The sequence below is a fragment of the Equus quagga genome, unplaced genomic scaffold, assembly GCF_021613505.1.
Source record: "Equus quagga isolate Etosha38 unplaced genomic scaffold, UCLA_HA_Equagga_1.0 153_RagTag, whole genome shotgun sequence".
Lineage (NCBI taxonomy): Eukaryota > Metazoa > Chordata > Mammalia > Perissodactyla > Equidae > Equus > Equus quagga.
In genome coordinates, this window is record NW_025796915.1 from 8,065,683 (window position 1) to 8,090,607 (window position 24,925).

Here is a 24,925-nt window from a genome sequence, read left to right on the forward strand (position 1 = left end):
CTGGACGGTGCCGTTTTGGAACATCCCTGTCATTCACCGAAGGTTTCAGCACCTGCCTCAATTATCCAGGCTCCAACCCAAAACCCCAGGCTGTATTTCTTAACTCTTCATCATTACTCTCCACCCTCAGCCACTCACTCCCGTGGCTACACCTTAGAACTCTCCATCAGAACCTGTACCACCTCCAAAATCACTAATCCAAACACTCCGTTCTCCAACTACCACTTCCTATTCTGACTTGCTTAAGTATCTCCATTCCAACAATTCAACTTCACAAAAATCTCCAATTCACTGATGCTATCCCTCTCTATCCATCAGACCCCTTCAGGTCCACTTTAGTAAGATTCCATGGTACATCACTAAATATTCCTTTGCAAAATTCCCTTCCCCCTCTATGCCTGGCACACTCAACTGGTTCCAACTTTCCATCTCAGGCAGACAGAAGAATGCATTCACGCAGGCAAACAGATGTTACTATACATCCATAATCGTCAACCTCAATGGGCACAGGCATCCTACTAAATTTTCCAGTAAGCCAGCAATCAAACTTCCCACAATAATTACTTCATATCTCTTCCTTGCTCCTTCCACATCTCCTTCCTCCAAAAACTACCTTTAAGAAGCAGACACAAAACAAATAACCCTCAACTTTCCTTAACAATGCATTCAACATTGTTATTTGATACTCAAAAACTTCCAAAATTAAAAAACAGCATGTTTTGCTAATTATAAAAACATGTGCTCTTTATAAATCTTCAGATACAGAAAGATGGAAGAGGACCAAACTATTTTTCATGTACTTACCGGAACACTAGAATGCAAGTTTCACAAGGGCAAAGACTTGATCTATTTCATTCCCATCTGACTATTCAGTATCTAACACAACATCTGACACACACAAATCAGCACTCGTTTTTACTGACAGAATGAATAAGAATCTTGCTTTAAGAAACTGCAACATGAGGGGCCGGCCCAGTGGCGCAGCGGTTAAGTGCGCACGTTCCGCTTCTCGGCAGCCCGGGGTTCACCAGTTCGGATCCCGGGTGCGGACAGGGCACTGCTTGGCAAAAAGCCATGCTGTAGTAGGTGTCCCACATATAAAGTAGAGGAAGATGGGCAAAGATGTTAGCTCAGGGTCAGGCTTCCTCAGCAAAAAAGAGGAGGTCTGGCAGTAGTTAGCTCAGGGCTAATCTTCCTCAAAAAAAAAAAAAAAAAAGAAACTGCAATATGAAAGGCTAAACTTGAAACAGGCAACAGGAAGGGGGAGGGGAGAGTGTTTATTTGTTTTCAAGATTTAGCACAAAATATCTACAGCCCATTAAAGGGTTTATTTCACATAAAACTTTTTTAAATGTATTAAACAAAATAATGAACAAAAATATATAAAGTATAACGGACTTTAATGGTTTATGCTTCCACCAAAAAGCCAAACTTTTCTCATAACTGATTTATCTTCTTCATGGATTACAGCACGGAGACATGTAAACTAAGCACTTTTCAAGACTTAACCAAGTGTGGGTCACTGTGGCAATTAACTTAAGTCTCTTCTTCCTCCCTAAACATCATTAGGCATAATTGCTAGATTTTATGGGCATGTATTTTTGCCAGTTATACATATTTTCAAAGTGAGGTCTCCAAAACTTGTCTCTCCACCTCTGGAATCCTCCTCTTCAAAGAATGCTACCAAATTTGAAAATTTGTAAGACTATGATATAACTAGTTTAATTAGAAGCAAGGGCTTAAAAACCTTACAAGTAAATAATATACAAAACTAATACTTCACTACCAGTTTTGATTTTAAAAGTAACCTATTAATACAAATTACCTGGGAGGAAGTGGGGAGGAGACAGAATGAGGGTACACAAAAGAAGGCCTCAACGTTTCGCCATACTCTATTAAGTTTGATGTTTGTTTTCCTAGTCTTCTACAAATGGGTTATACATTCTTCTACAAAGTTATACATATTAATTTGTATATACATTTATTTTTTTAAAGCAACCTAGCTTTCTCTCAGACAAGAGCACAATTTCTATTATTACTCAATATAAATCTTAATTCAACATTGGCACACTATTTAAGAATGGTTACCATATACTAATAGTTTGTATTATGAGCTTCACAGAAAGTTTACAATGTCCACCAGTTAAATATGAACTGACCATACACAAACATCTACCATATTCCCTCCCTCAAAGGAAAGAAAATGACAGTTTACAGGAAGACAAAAGAAGAAAAAAGGAAAAATTAATTCACAAGCACAAAGAGCAAAAGACAATAATCGACTAATTAAAAGAAAAAAAAAAAAGTAAAGGCAGAAGTCCAGTCCTCTGACAAGAGAAAATAGAGAAAATGAAAAGGAGACAATTACTAAAGAATTAATACAAGAAAATTTCCTAGAAATAAAGGACATGTGTTTCCAGACTGGGCCACCAAATACCTTAGGACAGTAACTGAAAAATAGCCACACCAGGGCATTTCCTCATCAAGTTTGAGCACACCAGGAACAAAGATCCTAAAATCTCCAGACAGGTGCCATGTAAGGGTTCAAGAATTGAAATGTCACTCTGTACTCTGTACCATGTGCAAATCATCTTTAGTTTATGTTACAAAGGTAAGTGTTTAGAAGAGAAAATGTTTAACTTAACTGTTCAAAATATATTCCACACCTCCAACTGTCTGGAGTTTTATTCAAGAGCTAAACTAGCCGTTAGAGAAAATTCTCTGAAAAGCTAAGATCTGTCAAAGATTTAACACTAAGATTATTACTAAAGTTCAATGTTAACTTTATTTAAACTCCTTTTGCTCCTAATAGAATTTGGTTACTTTAATTTAGCTTGGCAAAATAACTAACCAGAAAATGATTCTTTTTTAAAACCATGGGGAGGAAGGAGGGTGGGCAGGGGGCAGGTAGCTGGCTGGGAGAGACACAGGAATCCCAGAACAAGACTTTATATAGATTTTTCAAAAGAATAAGTTACGGTAACTAGGTTGTTTTTTTTTTAAATCAACTTGAAGCATTCATATGTGAAAGCTGAGGAGAAACAGTTAATTTTCTTAAATATAATAATTCAGGAATGTAAGGATTCAAAGTTAAGTAAAAAAGTACAGATCAATCACGCATGCCTCTATTATTGATCTAAAGAAGATAATTAAGAAGATAGTACGTGCCCATCTCTCCACCAGACTGAATTCCCTTCTGTCAGGAATTACGTTTTAATTATCTTTGTATACTCATGACTAGCACAGTACCAGGCACAGAGTATATACTCAAATATTTACTGAATAGACAAGTGCATGAAAAGGCCTACCTATATAGGAAGTAAAACAAGTTTTCTTCAATACCATGTTTTTAACGAGCCAAGACTCTAAAAGGCAAAATTCTAAAGGATCAAGTAATTTTTAAATCAAATGAAAAAGTTATTTTTGTATTCATAAGGTATTATTTACTTCTTCAAATACCATAAACCCATAGCTAATTAATAAGAACTTAACTATCTGCACTACATCAGTATCACCTTTTTCCTTGATTAACTTTATTTGTAGAATTATCTTCAATGGAGGATGACAAAACCTTTGAATTCCAATAGCATTCACAACATTCTCATCACACCACCCCTCTCTACACACACAAACACACGTCACCTTCAGACCCCATTACTTCAAATGGATTATGCGGTTAGGATGACAGATGTTTGAACAACAAAAAATGGGCCACTTTTACTAAAGCTACAAATAAAACCAAAATCTGTTTGCAAAACACAATGCTCAGTATCACCCTCCACATTCAACAGAATCACCTGTTAGGATCAGCAGACTCCAAAAAACGAACAACTCAGCACAGTATGAAATGTTTACCTACAAGAAAATGTGTTGTAAATAATTATCGACCAACCTCTAAGTAGCAAAGTTTAACCTACTCAACAAAACAAACTATTCAGTAGTTACAGCACATTATGTTTATATGCAAATACTGCTAATTACAAACAAGCCTTATCTAATATCCCTTCCATTGAGCATAGCTGGGTTGCCACTTGGAAAAACTTTTTAAAACAGTTGCCACATATATCAAGAACTTTTTAAAAACGGTCTAGAATTAAGGGTTATTAATTTTAACTGTTCATCCTTCCCATTAGTCTGAACTATTCCTGGGATTACTATCCAAATTCAGGAGTGAAAACCAATGGCAATCCTAAAATACATGTTCTTTTCCCTATATAATACCATACACAATTAATACACAGTCCTACTTTGACAACCTGGGGAAAGATACTTAAAAAACACAGAGGCTGAAGTTTTTCAAATACAACTCTAAAGAAAGAAGAGAAACTGAAAAGCATTTAGATCTTATAATCTCTAGGTCCCACTTTAATCTCACAAGAGTGAAAGGAAGAAAACAAAATAGGTTGAATGCAAATCAATCACTTCAGGTATTTGGTAAAAGCTAATAAGATCTACTGAAGAGGAAATTATGGGCTAAAATTAGGTTAGGGGACATCTGTACGGATTTTTCATTTATCCAAGCTATTCCATCCCCTACTAGAGAAAAAAAAGGCAATCAAGGGTTGAGACATAAGCTTCAGAAAACAAAAAATTATACAATTCCCACACTACTACTGATTTAAAGTACTGTACTTGGACACATTCATTCAATGTGCTTAGCATTTTCACTAAGGAGATGCAGGATACTATAAATCAACTTCTGCTTAGCAAATCTGCCTTGTAAGAGGATAAGTATTAACTATAAGCAAACTATTTTTTCTTTTAAATTATAAAAAATGCCATGAGTGAGAGGGTGAAGGGGATATTCACATTTTAAACTACAGACTCCTGTATTGTGAATCTTATACAAAACGAGTGTTCAGGTTCTCAAAAGTTTTTGTTCTCTGTACTCCTCTATAGTCTTGAAAAGGGAGGACCCAAAAAAACTTTGTTGATTAAATCTATCCATATTTATTGTATTAGAAATTAAAACTGACGCACATCTATGGACAGCTTATCTTCCACAAAGGAGCTGAGGGCATACAATGGAGAAAAGAAAGTCTTCTCAACAAATGGTGCTGGGAAAACTGGAAAGCCATATGTAAAAGAATGAAAATTGACCATTCTTTTTCACCATTCACCAAAATAAACTCAAAATGGATCAAAGACCTAAAGGTTGAGACCTGAAACCATAAGCCTTCTAGAAGAAAACGTAGGCAGTACACTCTTTGACATCAGCAGTAAAAGGACCTTTTCGGACACCATGCCTTCTCAGAGAAGGGAAACAAAAGAAAGAATAAACAAATGGGACTTCATCAGACTAAAGAGCTTCTTCAAGGCAAATGAAAACAGGATTGAAACAAAAAAACAACCCACTAACTGGGAAAAAATACTTGCAAGTCATATATCTGACAAAGGCTTAATATCCATAATATATAAAGAACTCTCACAACTCAACAACAAAAAATCAAACAACCCGATCAAAAAATGGGCTGGAGACATGAACAGACATTTCGCCAAAGAAGATATACGGATGGCCAACAGGCACATGAAAAGATGCTCATCATCGCTGATCATCAGGGAAATGCAAATCAAAACTACACTAAGCTATCACCTTACACCCATTAGAATGACAAAAATATCTAAATCTAATAGTAACAAATGTTGGAGAGGTTGTGGAGAGAATGGAACCCTCACACACTGCTGGTGGGAATGCAAACTAGTGCAGCCACTATGGAAAACAGTATGGAGATTCCTCAAAAAATTAAAAATAGAACTACCATACAATCCAGCCATTCCACTACTGGGTATCTATCCTAAGAGCTTGAAGTCAGCAATTCCAAAAGTCCTATGCACCCCAATGTTCATTGCAGCATTATATACAATAGCCGAGACACGAAAGCAACCTAAGTGCCCATCAACAGATGAATGGATAAAGAAGTTGTGGTATATATATACAATGGAATACTACTCAGCTGCAAAACAGAACAAAATCATCCCATTTGCAACAACATGGATGGACTTTGAGGGAATTATGTTAAGTGAAATAAGCCAGTTAGAGAAGGATAATCTCTGTATGACTCCACTCATATGAGGAATTTAAAAATGTGGACAAAGAGAACAGATTAGTGGCTACCGGGGGAAAGGTGGGGTGGGGGCTGGGCCCAAAGGGTGAAATGGTGCACCTACAACACGAATGACAAACATTAATGTACAACTGAAATCACACAAGATTGCAACCTATCATTAACTCAATAAAAAAAAATTAAAACTGAGAAATTCTTGAAAGGTACACTATCATTTAAAAATAATAAACCATTACTTGTTAACATAAAATCATGTATTAAATTTTAAAAACTATATTCCAAAACAAAAAAATATTAGTGAGAAGACTGTTATTGTTTTACATTTTTGCAAATGTCTTTAACATCTGGCTTATATAGACAGCCTGATTCTCATATTTGCTTTTGCACTCTCTGCTGCATTAGGTTGTTTTGATTGAAGTGTATGAAGAAAATTCAGCCTCACACAGATATGTAGTTGGACAAAGATGGAGTAGTTCAACAGCCTTTTCAGATAACTGTAGATATGCTTTGATCCTTCACCAAAACTCAACATGTGGCAATTTCTTAAAGGCTGTTGCAATACGGAATCTGGTTAATACTACCACTAATCTTATTAAAAAAAGCCAAATACTGGGAAGCTGTCAAGCTCACAGTGGCAAATGCACATGTTCCAAAATTCTATTTTTACTTGAAAGATTGAATTTTATCATTAGCAACAAATATTGTCAGTGGTTTTCCTTGCAGCGACAGCCTCACCTGGTTTAGTTTTGAGAAAATGTCTGCCGACCACCCAAGTCTTTATAACCATACTTCGTCAGCCACTCTTTCAAATAAAAACAGTATTCTATTAAAAAAGCAGCTAGTCCAGCACGCAACTCAAACTGCACAAGTTCTTTCCCTTGAGTTAACCATCCGATTTGGTATTCCGTAAAAGTGCTTTAGAGGTACTTTCCATTTCATCATAAAAAATATATTTTAAAATGTACTCAGACATCGAGACATAATAAAATAAATAATGTTTATTGCTTCATCAAGGACATCACATGTAACTGACATTTATTTTTTAATTCAAAGGGCATAATGATGGTCTAAGCTAGTACAGTTTAGTACCACTGCCTTAATTCATAATAGGACACCAGCAATTTTACCCACCACTGATTTTGCAAATGTCAATACAGCAAATAATGCCTTACTATTATTAGGAAAACAGTTTTGACCTGGAGGATGCCCCCCCAACCCCACCCCAGAAAGAGTCTGGAGAACCACCAGAGGTCTGGAAAACAGACTTTGAGAACCACTGTAATAGCTGATACATTACCTGTATGATTAAGAAAAAGATAATATTTTAGTAAGTATTCCATTATAACAAGAGTATTTAAATAAATACACACACACACATGATGATATACTCAAACCACTGACAGCCTGGTACCTCACACAGAGTCGAAACTCAAAACATATAATGAAGGACAGAATGTGACAGACACTTCTTGAATAAATGACAAATAATTACCAAGTACCTATCAAAGGATAGGCTCTGAGCCAGGTGCCTCTATATTCCCTTTCTTGGGTAACTTACAGAAGCCCCTAGACCAGAATGATGATTTTAACATATGAGAAAAATATTTATCCTTAAGTCTTTCAGATCTTTTTTTAAGATTAGACCTACACGACTGCAAGAAAAAAGTCTCAAAATTCACCATAAAGCACAAGATAGCATGTTAAATTCTATTTTAAGCACCATGCCATGAAGCTAAAAACAGTCTTGCTCACATTCAGAAACCCAAATACAAAATGAATTGCTTTGGCTGTGCACCGCTAGAACCCTACAAAGAGCCGACATTCCATTTTTCCTCAAGCCAAACAACCCTTACCTGTTACCGTTTTCATTCCTATTTTCAAGTGAAACTCCAATATTAATACTATAGTGGTTACACTAAATGTGACGATTTTTTTTTTAAAAAAAACAACAGTATAAAATCATCAGAACAAGTTGTTAAGAACTTTTAGATATATACATTGATAAATTCAAGAGGTAAACCTCTACAAACATACATATGAGATATGTGCACTGTTAGAATGAGACCATCTCATTTTGGGACACGTCATGGAAACATCTTCAATATATAGTAAGTGAAAAAAGCAAGTCAAAGAATACTATGTATAGTATGATCCCATTTATGTTTTTTAGAAAATATATTTATGTACATGTACATTCATTTAATAAATATTTATTGAGTTCCTTCTATGTACCCAGTGTGTTCTGAATCTAAACATATACATACAATAAATCACAAATATTATACAGACATACATAATACCCACAAAAATAAAAATGAATAGGTCAGACACACAAGGCTACATATTATATGATTCCATTTATATGAAATGTCCAAAGTAGGCAAATCTACAGAGACAGCAAATAGATTAACGGTTGCTTGAGGGTGAGGCGAGCTATGGGCAAAGGGGGTGAAAGCTGAAGGGTGCAGGATTTCTTTTTGGGGTAAGAAAAATTCTAAAATTAGTTGTGGTAATGGTTGTGCAACTTTGTGAATAATTAAAAACCATTTCATTATGCACTTTAAATGAATGGAATGTGAATTATATCTCAATAAAGCTGTTATGCTCTCCCCACCAAACAAAGAACAGATACCAAAGTGGCTGCCTAGTGGAAGAGGGTGAAGATGATAAAGGCCTTTAAAATTTTACTCTTACCGCTATATCATTACAATGAGAAATGTATTCATTTATTACCTATACAACTTAAAAAAATGCAAAAGGTAAACCTAAAACAGTCCTTCATGAATTATTCTGGATTTAATGTTATTCAAGTTTATCTAAGAAGCAGCCATGAAAAAAAGTGTGAAGATATGAACTTATCTCAGAACATTTACAATTTAGACTGTTATATAGACATGTGCATCTGCCTCTCACTAAGACAAACAAATCCTGAACATAATTTGTTCATTTGACAAGTATATCTTACGCACCTACTGTGTCCACAGGGTAGGGATGGGGGAGAATGGAGTGGTGTACAAAGCAGAACACTAGTAAATACAAAGAAGCAAACTAAAAGCACTGGCTTTAGTTAAGGGCTTTTGCTATACATATAGTGGAGGAGACAGAACATACACAAAGTAGACTGGGGTCAGACTATAGAAAATCTTGAATACCAAACTGAGTGCTAAGACTTTATCCTGTTTTTGATGGAAAGCCATTGGAGTAACAGGATGAAAAGAATGTTTTAGGAAAATGAACCTGGCAACCAAAGGGGGGAAATTGAAAGCAGAGAAGAATAGCAGGAAAAGTAAGGAAGAGATGAAGCTTTTAAAAAAATAGGAACATTTGCAACAGTCCTGTGAGAGTTATTGATATTTCAAAGTTACTAGTTAATGTTCAAAAGGTTTATGTTTGCTTTGTTTGCTTGATCTAAGGTGAAGCAGAAAAGAAAAAAAGGTGGTTTTGGTCATTTTGATGAATTTTAGAAGTTCATGCAAAGAAAGAAGGTTTACCAGAAAATTCTGAGGAGAAGAGGGGTTTGGGGAGTCATCTTTTCATGCGACACCACTGAAACGAAGAGGAGAGGGAATCAAAAGCAGTAAGAGTTCCATGATTTTTAACATGGAAGAGAAAGTGTAGTTTTGTAGTGAGAGTAGGAAAATTGCACGGCAATTAGTGATACTTCTGAAATTGATAGTAAAGGACAGCTAAATACTTTAAAATTTCTCTATCCCCTATTTCAAAAAAAATCCTAATGATAAAATTTGTTATATAAATGCATGTTTAGGTGAGGACCAAACTGAACATATCAAATTTAGAGCATGATCAATTTCACGGCCTTAATTCTATCAACTATTCCTTCCACAATGCAACTATTCCTTCTACTTTTCAGATGCTGCACAAATAATATCCTTAATTCACATTTGCATTTATTAATTTTTAACCCATAAAGCTTCCTTCTTAAAATAGAAAAATGTTTTCATTGCCTATGTAACCTCCTTTCTATATCAGCCTCCTAGAAAAGTTACCTACCAATCTAATAAATACTGTGGCAACACTTCGCATTGAGATTAAAAATATGAGTAAGGCAAATTCTCATATCCACTTTCTTTATATTAACGTTCATCACTGCTTTTTTTAAAAATATTTTATTTTTTATTTTTCCTTCTTCTCCCCAAAGCCCCCCAGTATATGGTTGCGTATTTTAGTTGTGGGTCCTTCTAGTTGTGGCACGAGGGATACAGCCTCAGCACGGCATAATGAGCAGTGCCATGTCTGCGCCCAGGATCCGAACCAGTGTAACCCTGGACCGCCAAAGGGGAGCACTCGAACTTAACCACTCGGCCACGGGGCCGGCCCCTGAACGCCAATTAAAAACAGATGAACTCAGGGGCTGGCCCCGTGGCCGAGTGGTTGGGTTCGTGAGCTCCGCTGCAGACGGCCCAGTGTTTCGTTGGTTCGAGTCCTGGGCGCGGACATGACACTGCTTGTCGAGCCACGCTGGGGCAGCGTCCCACATGCCACAACTGGAGGGACCCACAGCGAAGAATGTACAGCTATGTACCGGGGGGGGCTTTGGGCTTTGGGGAGAAAAAGGAAAAAAATAAAATCTTTAAAAAAAAAACAGGAACTCAAACTTGCAATATTTGATTACTGTGTTATAATTTCCAAAATCAGACATACTCGATATAAATTATACATGCTAATCCATAATCTGTTTCATACTTTATCAAATGTTCTGATTCAGAAGCAATGTTTACTTACCTATTACAAAATCTATCTCTGCCATAATTTAATAATCTTATCTCACAGGTTTATAGAAAATGAAACCATAAAGGTATAGACAATGAACAAATAAAGAATTTACTTATTTCGCTCACAACACTTCATCTAATCAAAATATCATTTGCAGTGCTCCCTAAAGCACAAAAAAAGTTCTGTCACACCAATATATTTAGTTAGAATAAAATATTTGCAAACTTTTGTATCAGGCTGCTTGGCAAGAAACTGTTTAAAATAGCAAAAAAGTGGAAATAATCTAATTCTTCAACGACAAGAGACTAGCTGAATAAAACACAATATTACCCTCAAATGATCATCACTTATATTTACTAACCTGGAAAGTCAGCCATGAAAATAGCAGATTACATATAAAGAGTAGTATGATCTCTTTTTGTGATGCTCACAGAGAGAAAGTCTAAAAGGATAGATAACCAGATGTTAACCATGAGATTTCTAAGCGCTGGGATTACAGGTGTTGTTTATTTTTCTGTTTACTTTTCAGTATTCTCTGAAACTTTCCCAAGTAAAACGGCATCTGCCTGAATTAATTTCTATGATTCCAACTAACAAACTCCAAAATCTTCCTTGCAAAAAGCCCAAAAATACCCTGGCATAGAGCAAGAGGGAAAGTATTAGCAACAACATAACTAGACTTCTTTGTGAGCAGGGCACTCTAGAGGGCTCCAGGACTGACAGGGTGCCTTCAGAGCAGCCTACAGTGCAGTGTGTGAAAGCACAAGACCTAGGGTTAAGTTCCTGCCACTTTTATTTGCATGACCTTGGACAAGTCACTTGCCCTTTTTGGGCTCACTTTATGGATAAAAGGAAGATATTACCTGCCTTTTCTACCTCAAAGAACTGCTGGAAAGATCAAATAAGATAATGTGATACATTATGAACTGTAAAGTACCATATAAGTAAGATATTATTCAAATATTAAAAAAAAAATAGTGCTTAATGCCAGAGCAGAATACTTCAGAAAACACTTCAATCAATTCTATGAAGTAATGAACCAGTTTTGTTTGTTTTAAAACGCTACATTCATCATAAACACTGAGTTTTTCAGAAACTTAGATATTACTTCCCAGTTCCCCTACAACCATGAGCCATTTTATTTTCTGATCCCTAGTTACCAGCAAGAAAGGGTACAAATTACACTGAACTCAAAAGTCTCAGCAAGAACCCGGGAGCAGCATATTGACGGAGTTCACCAGGAGAAACCCGAGGTTAATCGGCTGTGGACTCACCACTAAGCACTACTGCAATCAACTGGGATTACAGGAGACTCTTTGAAGAGAAAGACAATACAAGCACCCAAGAGAAAACGGCGGAGGAAAAGGCGGCATTTCAAAACAATTATATGAAATGCTTAAAAACGAAGTACTCTATAAATTGTTTTAAACACTGTTGATAAAAATGGTGACTTAAAACACAAGCCATCTAAATGTGGCACTTGAAAAAACCAAGTTACGGAGATTCGAATCAAATTCATGAATAAATTGTCAGATTTACTTGCTTCTATCTGAAATAAAAGCAGACAACTACACCACAAAGATCAAAATTAAGTGGCTATTTCTTGAAAAAAAAGAGGCAGAATAGGACAATTTACTGACATGCTTATAGATACTTTTAAAACTATACTTTTAAATGGTTTCTCTTCCCATGGAAATCCATTATTTACTTCACTAAAATGAAGAACTACTTCCTTCCCACTCTTCCTCCTATGAGTTAAAGTGGCAATATAACTTGCTTTGAGTTTTAATGCAAAAAACATTTGCTTTAAAAAGTACTTTAAGAGGAGCTACATGAAGCTGTCAGATTATTAACTTCCAAGATCATCTGGCCATCACGCCCTCCTGCTTTTAAATTCCTAAAGATAACAAAAAGCTAGCCCTCTATATTCTTCCAAATGTCATTTATGGGTATTCCCTTAATGAAAAATTAAACCTTTCCTAAACAGATGTGTGCAGAGAACTCTTTTTGATATGTATGACTCACAATCTAATTTTTATTGGCAGTATCTTTAAGTGTTGCAGCTTGCACTATTCCTACAGGGGATACAGATCTATCCATTTTTCCCATCTGATCTTTGCAGATTTGTCATAGATTTAAAAGGACTTACTAAAATGGGCCATGAGGAAAATAATTATGAATACAATCCACAGCAAAATGAAATGTGGGTTGTGAATGAAGGTAACAAAAAGTCACTATTTACTCAAAACCTCACAGTTGGAAACTCATTGCAAGTACTGTATTTTCACCTAAAATCTTGAAAAATCTGGGTTTACCTTAATTCTTATTCTGACTTTTTCTACATTATTAGGAATAAATGCTACTTACCTCCAAAAACCACAAAGAAAAAGCCATCAGAAAACATAATTTCCAAAAGGAGTATCTTCCAAAGCTTACTGCACAGAAAATTATATATATACATTCTCAAATAACTTAGGTTGGCCTTCCTAAGATCATCTCCCCCCTCCAAAAAACAGAACAGCAAATCTAATCACAATCAAGTATTAACAAAACTTCAACACAGCTAACACCAGCTAAGCAATTTATCACAGCTCCTCATAGTATTGGGCGCACACAATGACAAACCAGCATGTCAAAACAGTTAGTAGAATTTGAAAAAAATGTACAACAGGAAGGTAAAAGTAGAAAACTCCTCTGGAAAAACTCAAGTAGATTTTGGAAGAGAGCAAAAAAGGAGACCAATTTTAGAAAAATAATGTTTCTCCCAAGTGCTTAGCGTTTATCTGATACAGGCTCATTTTTGTAAAGAGAAACTTTACCTAACAAGACTCACACCAGGGACCTGATCTACCCCTGAAGGCACTTTCTTAAAATGAGAAAGAACAAAGGAGGAAATCTCCCAGCATGTGCTTTCCATACCAGTTTCTTTGGACAGCATCAAGAGTGACAACATAGCCAGCACAAGCTTTTCAGCTGTACTCTGTGGTCCATGTATAACAGAACTGATTAGCTATCATTCAAAAGGATACCAAACAACATAAATATTAGAAGGCAAAGCTTACAGCAACATAGTGACTACATTTTAAGAATAAAACTATAGAAAACATTTATCTTAAAGTTGTGCACTTTTTTACTTCAAGAGTTAATTATCTCCGAATACTAAAACTCTTGAGGCTTTTTCATTTCAGTCAATAGTTTGAAACTGGAAAAAAAAGAAGCAACCATCCTAAATGTGCTCTTCCTTTAATTAATTTGTAATTAGCCATAAATTTTAAAAGAACGACACTCAAAGCCAGTGCCTTAATATGCGAATTTTGGAATGTTAACACTGCAAAATTACTGGGGAAAACCATCTTTCAGCGATGCTTTCCACAGAAAAACTCTCCAGAAACAAACCTGACATTTGGTTATTCTAGAAGTTGTCGCTTCCTTATAACGGAGAAAAAAATTTAAACAATTTTTATTAATTATAAAAAGAGGACCCTCCTCCAAAGATTTACACCTGCATATCCCAATCTCCACTGTGACAGAGATGTCAGTTCTCTGGGTCAAGACATAACCAGCTGCTTGGATCACACACAGGAAGCCACGGAGAAGGGAATATCGCGTTCACAGCCTCGAAATAATACGCGTTAGTTAAAAACTGCTTGCTACTAAACCAAAATTATTCAAGCGGAGCCCCATTTGTCACAATCCAATCATAAGGGTTCCACCCCTCTCCCCTGCTTGTGTAGTGGTATATCTGCTTCGGTAAAGAAGCCATCATCAGGTAAAGAAGATTGGGGTGGGAGGAAAAGCGGGGAAAAGGGGGCACCCTTTCATCCAATTTCGCGAGGCGTGAGTAATTGGTACAGTTGAGAGGAACGGAGGAACGTTCTATTTATTGGGGGTTGAAGTAGGATGAGGGGAGAATTTCGTTCAAATCAACATGGCCAGCAAGATGTCCCTACAAACAAAAGGCAACGGGGGGATATAAACACGAACCATTCACCTCCATCAGCTATAGCATCGCCATCATGGTGTGTGCAGAGACCCCCAAAGGCTCCTCTCACCCTCCACGACAGCCAAAGGAAGAGAAGGAGAAGAGGGGAGAGGTAGCTGCTGCCCACCACCCACCACGGCTTCCAAATACACACCCTTCCAGGGGGTTTCTCCCCCCGGTTACCCAGAATCAGAAAGAGTAACGTCCCGCCCAGGCAGACTCCCCCGCCACCCCTCCGCCGAACCCGAACGCCGGCCCGAGGCTCACTAAACTTTCCCAGAGCTTCTCCCCACATCCCCACGCCACCGCCCCGGGATCGCGCTGCGCACAAGCGGGGCACCCCAGGCGCCTCCTGACAGCGGGCAGCCGGGGAGAGCCGAGTCCGGGGCGGGGGCGGCAGCGAGCCGCGGAGGGGCGGGGCGGCCGGAGCCAAGTTCCCGGGGGTCTGAGCAGAGCGCCTGACAGGAGCCCGGGACCGCAGAGGAGGAAGAGGAAGCGGCGGCGGGGAGCTTTCCCAATCCCCCCGACACGAACACCCTGCCCCAGCCCCCGCTCCCCATGGGGGCGGGGAGGCTGCCTGGAAGGTGAGGAAGCCGGGCCCCCGGGACGGCCGCGGCCCCCACCTCCCGACTCGCGATCTCTTCCCCCGCCACCCCCGCCAGAGGCGCCCACAACAATAACACGCCGGGGACGACCCGTCAGCGCCCCCGAGGCACCCGGGGCCCGCGGCCCGCCGCTGCCGGGCCCCCTCAGCTGGGGCCGGGCGCGCCGCTCCTCCCCACAACTCCAGGCCCGGATGGAGTCAGGCCCGAGCGGCCCCCCAGGGTCGGACCCATCCCCCCCGGCGCCAGCGGCGCCGTCTCCGCGGCCGAATATTAGAAGTGAATTCGAGCTGCGCTTTACCTTTAGTTCCGCACTGTCCGCCATCTTGCGTCTGTCAGCGCAAGCGCAGTGAACCTCGCCGGGGGCCGCCGCTAGACCCGCCCCTCTAGCCAGCCTGGCCCCGCCCCGGCCCGTCCCCTCTCGCCCCTCCGCCTCCTCGGCCCGCCCCCGGCCTCCGCCCCATTCCGGGCGCTCGGAGCCCCGCCCCGGGCACGTACAGCTGCGAGACAGGCACGTACTATTTAAATAATGGCGCCAAGCGGGGAGATTTGACAGTTACTCCCCCCTAGGCCTCCCCGCCCCCCATCGTCGCCCGGCCAGCGCCTCCAGGGACCGGCCGGAGCGAGAGGGCTGCTGGCCTGAGCCCCGCCCCTCCGCGGCCTGCGGAACGCTTCTGCAAAGCTTGGATGCCTGCAGTCACAGGAACGATAATACCCCTTCCCCCAAGCAGCAAGTCCTTTTCGGCACCTGCTACCTGCGAGGCTACACGTGGGCTAAAAATAACACTCCATTACATTTAAGGATCACCTGACGAAGTGTTTCCAGGTCTCTTAGCTCAGATCCTCCTCATGACAACGCGGTGAGGTAGGCAGGGAAGAGACTCCTGTTCCCGTGGCGTATTTTCAGAAATAAAGCTCAGAGAGCAAAAGTGACTTGCCCAAACATGTACTTAACAGGGGTGGCCTACGACAAAATTCTGAAGGCTTTCATTCATTTACTTCTTTGTTTCAAGTAATTATTTAGTGACTGTGTACCGGCCCTGTTTCTAAGGGCTATATACACATTGGGAAATTAAATACAACAAAGTCCCTGCCCTCCCATGGTTCCCTAATGGGGGAACAGACCAGTGAACCTGTAAGGATACAATTACAAACGGAGATGAGTACCAGAAAAGCGTGAATGGTCCAGTGAGAGAAAAAGGGACTGGGAGGAGATGTCCTTCATCCTGGGAGGGCGGTCTCCTCTAAATTCACGTTTAAGTAGATGTGATGAAAGAATTATTTGAGACCTTCTCCTCTCTACTAAAAGCCTCCTGTATGTCCTCTCCAACCCCAACATTTTGCTGCTCAACTTTGCCTCAGATCTCATGGAAAAAATTAAACGATAAAAGATAATTTGAACTCTTATGTTCTCACCATCAAAACTACTGGTATAGGCATAGCAGCATTTGCGATACTACGAATGAAGCGTCTTTGTGCCTATGAAAGCCGGTTCCTCCACCAGTGACCTGGATTCCTTTGCCTCCCACATTCCTAATGATTTTACTACTATAATTACCTCACCTTCCAGCATCATTACTTTTGCCCCTCTCTATTAGATTACTCCTATCAGCATATAAACATACTGAAATTCCTCCCGTCTAAAGCAAACCTCCCTTGACTTCAGAATCGCCTCCAGAACTGCCCTATTTCTCTGCTCTTTACTGCAAAAATTCTCAGAAAGGTTTTTCAAGATCTGTCTGCAGTGCTTGTTCCCTTCCTCACTTCATTCACTTCTCAGCCTACTCTGATGGTATGACTTCCCTCATCAAGATCACTTATCAAGATTACTATTGATCTCCATGTTTCCAAGCCAGTTGCCAATTCTCTATTCTTATCTAAACTAAACTCTCAGCAGAACTGCAAACAGTTGACAAGCTTCCTTTCTCTTAAAACACTTTTTCCCCTGAACTTCCCTCAACATCTCACTGTCCTGATTTTCCTGTCCTCTCACTGGGCCTCCTTTTCAAAATCCTTTGCTGATTTCTCCTCTTTGGCTCAGTCTTAAATGTTGCAGTGTTCCAGAGCTCAGTCCTTACCCTCTTCTCTATTTTACTCTCGCTAGGTGATTTCATCCAACTCCTGACTTTAAGTCTATAAACTGATGACTTTCAAATTTCCGTCCAGCCCAGATACCTCCACCAAAACCCAGGTTCACAAATCCAATGGCTACTTAATATCTCTACTTCGTGACTCATAGTCATCTCAAACTCATCATGTCAAAGAGAACCTTGATTTGACCCCCAATCTTGCTCCTTTCCCAGTGTTCCCAGTGGATGGCACCATTATCTACCCAGTTGTTCAAGCCAAAAATCTGGAAATCATTCTTGGTTCCTCTCTTCCATTCACCTCTCACAGCCAATCCATCAGCCAGTCCAGCTGACTCTGCCTCTAAAACAGATCCCAAGCCAGTCCATTTCACTGGATCTCCACTGCCATCACCCTATCCCAAGCTGCCATAATTTCACAAACAGACTGCTGGGAAAGCTGTTTACCTGACAGGACCACATTATGACTTTTGTGGCCCTAGGCACTTTTGCCTTCTAGGGACAGTGGTATAATAAAAAATATAATTCAACTTTGTCCCTGATTCTTGGTACAGAGCACCTAAAACCCTTGAAATTTCCTGAGTGATAGGATTGTCTTTTGTTGTTCATGAGTCCCTTTCCACCACTCCTGAGTCTATGCTAATGGGGTAACTCAGAGTGGGGCTCCTAGATAGCTTCAGGATGGGGGCTGGTCACGAGAAAGACCAAACTAGACTAGAGGGATGTTAGTGAACACAGGGAAGTCCTGGGAGGTGAGTGCCCAGAGAGGGCACGGAAGCTCTGCATCCCCTCCCCTCGTGTCTTGCCCTATCCATCTCTTCCATTTGACTGTTCCTGAGTCGTTTCCTTTAAAATAAATTGGTAAACATAAGTAAAGTGTTTTCCTGAGTTCTGTGAGTCATTCCAATGAATTATCGTACCTGAGGAGAGGATTGTAGGAGTCCTCAAATTTGGTCAGTCAGAAGCACAAGTGGCCCATAGGACTAGTGACTGGCATCTGAAGTAGAGGTAGTCTTGTGGGATTGAGCCCTTAACTTTTGGGGTCTGAGCTTACTCTTGGAGTTAGTATCAAAATTGACTTGTTAGATATCCAGTTGGTATTGGAGAATTGGTATGGAAAGACACCACATGTTTGGTGTCAGAAGGAACCTCAGAGACCTCTTTTTCCATAAAAAAATATTAAAAATTATATTTTACTACTGCCTTGGTATAAAGAGTACTGTAATCCAAGCAAGTATACTTTTTTTCTTGTGATTTTGAAGATTTAAAACATTTTTGTGGGACCCTAAGACTATTGTGGTCTTCACCCAACACATAAAAATTAACTCAAAATGAATCATAGACCTAAATATGAGTTAAAACTATAAAACTCTTAGAAGAAAAGAGTAAATTTCTATGATCTTGGGTTAGGTGTAGCTTTCTTAGATATGGATCACACATATATTATTGGTAGGAATGGTATAGCCACTTTGGAAAATTGTCTTTGAAAACTAAAAATGTACTTAGTGTACAACTCAACAATTGCATCCTTGGACATTAGTCTTAGAGAAATGAAGATTTATTTTCACACAGGAGTTTGTACAAGAATGTTCATAGCAGCTTTATAAGAGCCCAAAACTGGAAACTATCCAAATCTCCTTTAATGGGTAAATGGCCAAACAAACTGTTATACGTCTATACCATGAAATACTACTGAGCAATTAAAAAAGAAAACTATGAATACACACAACAACTTGGATAAACCTCATGGACATTATGCTGAATGAAAGACAATAATCCCAAAGGATGCTTATTGCATGATTCCATTTATGTAACATTAATGAAATAACATAATTATGGAGATGGAGAACAGACTGGCTGCCAGGGGGTTAGGGATAGAGGGAGAGGATGGCTCTTACCAATGTCAGTTTCCTGGTTTTGATATTGTATTATAGTTTCAAAAGATGTTAACTTTGGGGGAGACTGGGGGAAGGATGCATGTGACTTCTTTATACATTTCTTTGCAATCTCCTGTGAATCTACAATTACTTCAAAATGAAAGTACATATATATGTAGAAGTGTGTCTGAAAAGTATACTTGTGTGTGTATATACATATGATGCAATATATCAAAAATTGTGGGGAGAGGGACATTAGCAAAATGGCAGAGTATGTAGCTTCAAACTCTCATACCTCCACAGAAATATTGAAAAAACAACCAGAAACTCTCAGACCAACCTTGTCAGAACTCTGGAAAACAGTCAGAAGTTTACAGCAAATGCTATAAAAATTATTCAAGCAAATGCTGAATCAAAAAAAAAAAAGGCAACTTTAAAAATGGTAAGAAAACTTTAAGACGTTTTTACTTGCCCCTGCCCTACTGACTCAGCAGCAGTCTTAAAGCTGGCAGCCCACCATCCCAGGGTAGAACCCTGGCTTCTGGCAATCATTGTGTTTTTCTGTTTTAATCTGTCTAGGGGCTAGCTGAAAGACTAATGCCAGGCACTCGTCTCTGTTTTGCCTAACCTGGAATCCACAACAGAAAAGCAGCAGGCATTGCTTGAAAACAGTGTAAGGTGAACAACCTACAATTGCCTAGGCCAAAGGTCATGGTTGGTGCATACAATAGACCACCTAAAGCCCGGGTGTAAAAGCCTGGGAGAGAAATTCACTGGAAATTGGGACACTCAAATTCAAAAGTGCTCGTGAACACAGGGTCATTTAGAAAGCCACACATGTGCCTGGGATAGTATGCATGCTCAGGAAAGACTGAGAAGATATTAAGATTCCACCACTGGCTGATCTAGATGCTCACTCAGTGCAATCAGGAAGTGAAGACTGAAGAAGAACTTCAAATGGCTTCGCTAAGTATTAAAAGGATGCCCACACACAGAGCCAAACTGCAAAGATTGGGAAAGGTATTTTCTTGTTGTTTTTTGTTTTAAGTTCCCAGTGTTCAAGGATATATCAGTAAGAACACTGGCTGAACACAAACTGAGACTTCAACAGTCGAGAATAGCAAATACTGGGGAAGAGACAATTTTATTTCCAGAGATAACACATTATAATATGTAAATGTTCAGTTTTTGAGCACAAAAAAACCCCACAAAAGATACAAAGAAACAAGAAAATATGGCCCATTTAATGAAAAAAGTAATTGACAGAAACTATCCCTGAGGAAGCTCAGACATTGGACTTAGTTCTACAAAGACTTTAAAAGCCACTGTCTTAAATATTTTCAAAGAGCTAAAGGAAACCAGGAAAATGATTTTTGAACAAAATGAGAATGTCAATAAAAAGATAGAAATTATTAAAAGGAACCAAGTAGAAATTCTGGAGCTGAAAAGTACAATAACTAAAACGAAAAATTCACTAAGATTTGAGCAGGCAGAAGAAAGAATCAATAAACTTGAAGATAAAACAATTGAAATTATCCAATCTGAGGAGCAGAAAGAAAAAAAAGAATGAAGAAAAGTGAACATCCTAAGGGAACTGTGGGACACCATCAAGTGGCCCAACATATGTATTTCTAGAAGAAAAAGAGACTATTTGAAGAAATAATGAGCAGAAACTTTCCAAATTTGGTGAAATATATGAATCTACATATCCAAAGAGCTCGATAAACTCTGAGTAAAGTAAACTCAGATTGATCCACAAGACATATTATAGTCAAACTGTCAAAAGTCAAAGACAAAGAGAGAATCTTGAAAGCTGCAAGAGAAAAATGATTTATCACATACGAATATCTTCAATCAGACTAACAGCTGATTTCTCATCAGAAACCACAGAGGCTAGAAATCAATGGGATGAAATTATATTTGAAGTGCTAAAAGAAAAAAATGCCAAATAAGAATTCTATATCCTGCAAAACTATCCTTCAAGAATGGAGAGGGGCCAGCCTGGTAGCATAGTGGTTAAGTTCACGCTCTCCACTTCGGTAGCCTGGGGTTCATGGGTTCAGATCCCAGGTGTAGACCTACACACTGCTCATCAAGCCATGCTGTGGAGGCATCCCACATAGAAAATAGAGGAAGATTGGCACGGATGTTAGCTCAGGGCCAATCTTCCTCAAACACAAACAAATGCATGGATCTTAGAAACATACTGTTTATAAAAGAAATGATCTAATAAAATATAATACATCCTTTATTAAAAAGAAAAGAAGAATGAAGGAGATTATAAGACATTCCAGGATAAAAGCCAAGAGAGTTTGTTACTAATAAACCTACCCTAGAAGAAACGCTAATGAGAATCCTTTAGGCTGAAATGAAAGGGTAGTAGACAGTAACTCAAAGCTATGTGAAGAAATAAAGAACACTGGTAAAGGTAACTACATAAGTAAATATAACGGTCAGTATTATTGTACTTTTGGTAAGTAACTTCTTTTTTTTCCTATATGATTTAAAAGACAAAAAACACAAAATAACTATAAATCTATACATTGGCACACAATGTATAAAGATGCAATCTGTGACAAGAACAATATAAAAGGGGAGGGACAGAGATCTGTGGGAGCAGAATGTTAGTATATTACCGAAATTTAGTTGGTACCACTCAAATTAGGTTGGAAAATCACTAAAATATTACAGAAAAGGAAAGAAGGGAATCAAAACAACACTACCAAAAAATCAACAGATACAAAAACGGACAGTAATTGAGGAGTTAAGGAATGAAACGGATAGAAATCATCCAGAAAATAGTTAAATGACAGAAGGAAGTCCTATCTTCTCATTAAATGTAAATGGATTAAATTCTCTAGTTAAAAGGTGGAGATTGGCAGAATGGATTAAAAAAACATTATCCATTTATGTGTTATCTACAAAAGACAGTCTTTAGATACAGAGACACAAAGAGGTTGAAAGTAAAAGGATAGGGAAAAGATATTCCATGCAAATAGTATCCAAAAGAGAGCTGGAGTGTTTATGTTATTATCAGACAAAATAGATTTTAAATCAAAGAAGGTTATAGGAGGGGCCGGCCCAGTGGTGCAGCAGTTATGTGTGCACATTCCGCTTCGGCGGCCCGGTGTTCACCGGTTCGGATCCTGGGTGCAGACATGGCACCACTTGGCAAGCCATGCTGTGGTAGGCATCCCGCATGTAAAGTGGAGGAGGATGGGCATGGATGTTGGCTCAGGGTCAGTCTTCCTTGGCAAAAAGAGGAGGATTTGGTAGCAGATGTTAGCTCAGGGCTAATCTTCCTCAAAAAAAAATAAATAAATAAATAAATAAAAGGTTATAGGAGACAAAGAAGGGCATTAAATATTAATAAAAGGGTTTTTTAAAAATCCATTCTGCCAATCTCTGCCTTTTAATTAGAGTTTAATTCATTTACATTTATGTTGATGAAAGGTTTAATCCATAAAGAAGATATAACACATATAAACATATGTATACCTAATGACACAGTCCCAAATTATATGAGGCAAGTACACATGAAACATTCTCCAGGCTAGACTATATGTTAGGCCACAAAACAATTCTTAATAAATGCAAAAATATTGAAATCATACAAAATCTTTTCCAACCACGATGGAATGAAACCATAAATCAATAACAGAAGGAAAACTGGAAAATGCACAAATATGTGGAAATTATCACATGCATAAACAGCCAATGGATCAAAGAAGAAACCACAAGAGAAATTAGAAAATATCTTGTGACAAATGTAAACAAAACACAACATACTAAAACTTATGGGGTGCAATGAAAGCAATGCTCAGAGTGAAATTTATAGCTATGAAGGCCTACATTAAAATAAGGAGAAGGATCTCAAATCAATAATCTAATTGTACACCTTAAGAAACCAGAAAAAGAAGAGCAAATTAAACCCAAAGATAGCTGAAGGAAAGAAATAAAAAAGAATAGAGTGGAGGTAAACAAAACAGAGAGTAGAAAAACGATAGAGAAAATCAATAAAACCAAAAGTTGCCCCTTGAGAAGATCAATAAAATTGACAAATCTTTAGCGAGACTGACTAAGGAAAAAAATGAGAGAAAACTCAAATTACTAAAATCAGAAATGAAAGAGTGGACATTATTATCAACTTCATGGAAATAGAAAGGATTTTAAGAGAATACTATAAACAACTGTACTCCAACAAATTGTGAAACTTAGATGAAATGGACACATTCCGAGAAACACACCATCTGCCAAACTGACTCATGAAGAAAGAAAATCTGAACAGACATATAACAAGCAAGTAAATTGAATCAGTAATGAAACAAATCCTCCCAACAAAGAAATCCCAGGACCAGATGGCTTCAGTGGTGACACCTATCAAACATTTAAAGAATAATTAACACCAATCCTTCATAAACTCTTCCAAAAAATTGAAGAGAGGGTGATACTTCCTAACTCGTTCTATAAGATGAGCATTGGCTTGATACTGAAGCCATGCAACGACATTATAAGAAAACTACAGACCAATATCCTTTATGAATCCCTTGACTAAATTTATCCTAAGAATTTTGTTATTTTTGATACTATCATAAATGAAATTATTTTCTTAATTGCCTTTTCAAATTGTTCATTGCTAGTGTATAGAAATACAGCTGATTTTTGTATGTTGATTTTGTATTTCACACCTTCGCTGAATTAGTTTAACTCTTAAATGGCAACTTTTGTGTTATATAATTTACCACAATTAAAAAAATAATAAAACAAACAAACTTAAAGGAAATTTATAGCCATATATGCCTTTGTTAGAAAAATTAAAAGGCTGAAAATCAATTATATGTTTCCATGTCAGGAAGGTGTTAGGAGAACAGCAAGTCAAACTTAAACTAGCAGTAAGGAAATAACAAAAATGAGAGCAGAAATAAAATTTAAAACAAATATAAAATAGAGAAGATCGACAAAGCCAAAAATCAGCTATGTGAAAATTTTAATAAAATTGGTTACTGCCTAAGAAGATTGATCAAGAAGGAAAAACAAGAAAGAAATTATCATTATCAGGAATGAACAAAGGATCACTACAGATCCTATAGAGACCAAGAAAGATAATAAAAGGATGCTATGAACAGCCTGATTCCAACACAGCTGATGATTTACGTGAAATGAGCAAATTCCTTAAAACATATAACTTACCAAAACTGACTCAAGAAGAAATAGAAAATGAGAATAGTCCTACATCTAGTAAAGAAATTGAATCCACTATTTAAAATCTTTGAAAACTCCAGACACAGATGATTTCACCAGTGAATTTTCCAAACAGTCAAGGAATTATAAGCAATCTTGCACAAAGTCTTCCCAAGAATAGGAAAAGATATAACATACTCAACTCCTTATAAAGCCAGGACCTTGAAACCAAAGCCTGACGAGGATATTATAGGAAAAGAAAAGTATAGACAATTCTCTCTCATTCCTATGGTGGCAAATATCTTGAGCAAAATATTAGCAGTATAAAAGTATAATAGAATATAACCAAGAGGGATTTATTCTAGGAACACAAAATGTTGTTTAATGTTTGGAAACC

At 38.3% G+C, this 24,925-nt stretch overlaps 1 protein-coding gene across 2 annotated transcripts in view; it reads right to left on the reverse strand.

The window, feature by feature from the left end:
- The window catches only part of LOC124233080 (E3 SUMO-protein ligase PIAS1), a 112,850-nt gene extending 97,117 nt beyond the window's left edge, over positions 1-15,733 (reverse strand). For both annotated transcript variants that reach the window (XM_046650178.1, XM_046650179.1), the window contains exon 1: positions 15,685-15,733. In XM_046650178.1, the coding sequence (XP_046506134.1) occupies positions 15,685-15,708 (24 nt within the window). In that variant the 5' untranslated portion in view covers positions 15,709-15,733. The remainder of the gene's footprint in view (positions 1-15,684) is intronic.
- Between the last annotated feature and the right edge of the window lie 9,192 nt (positions 15,734-24,925).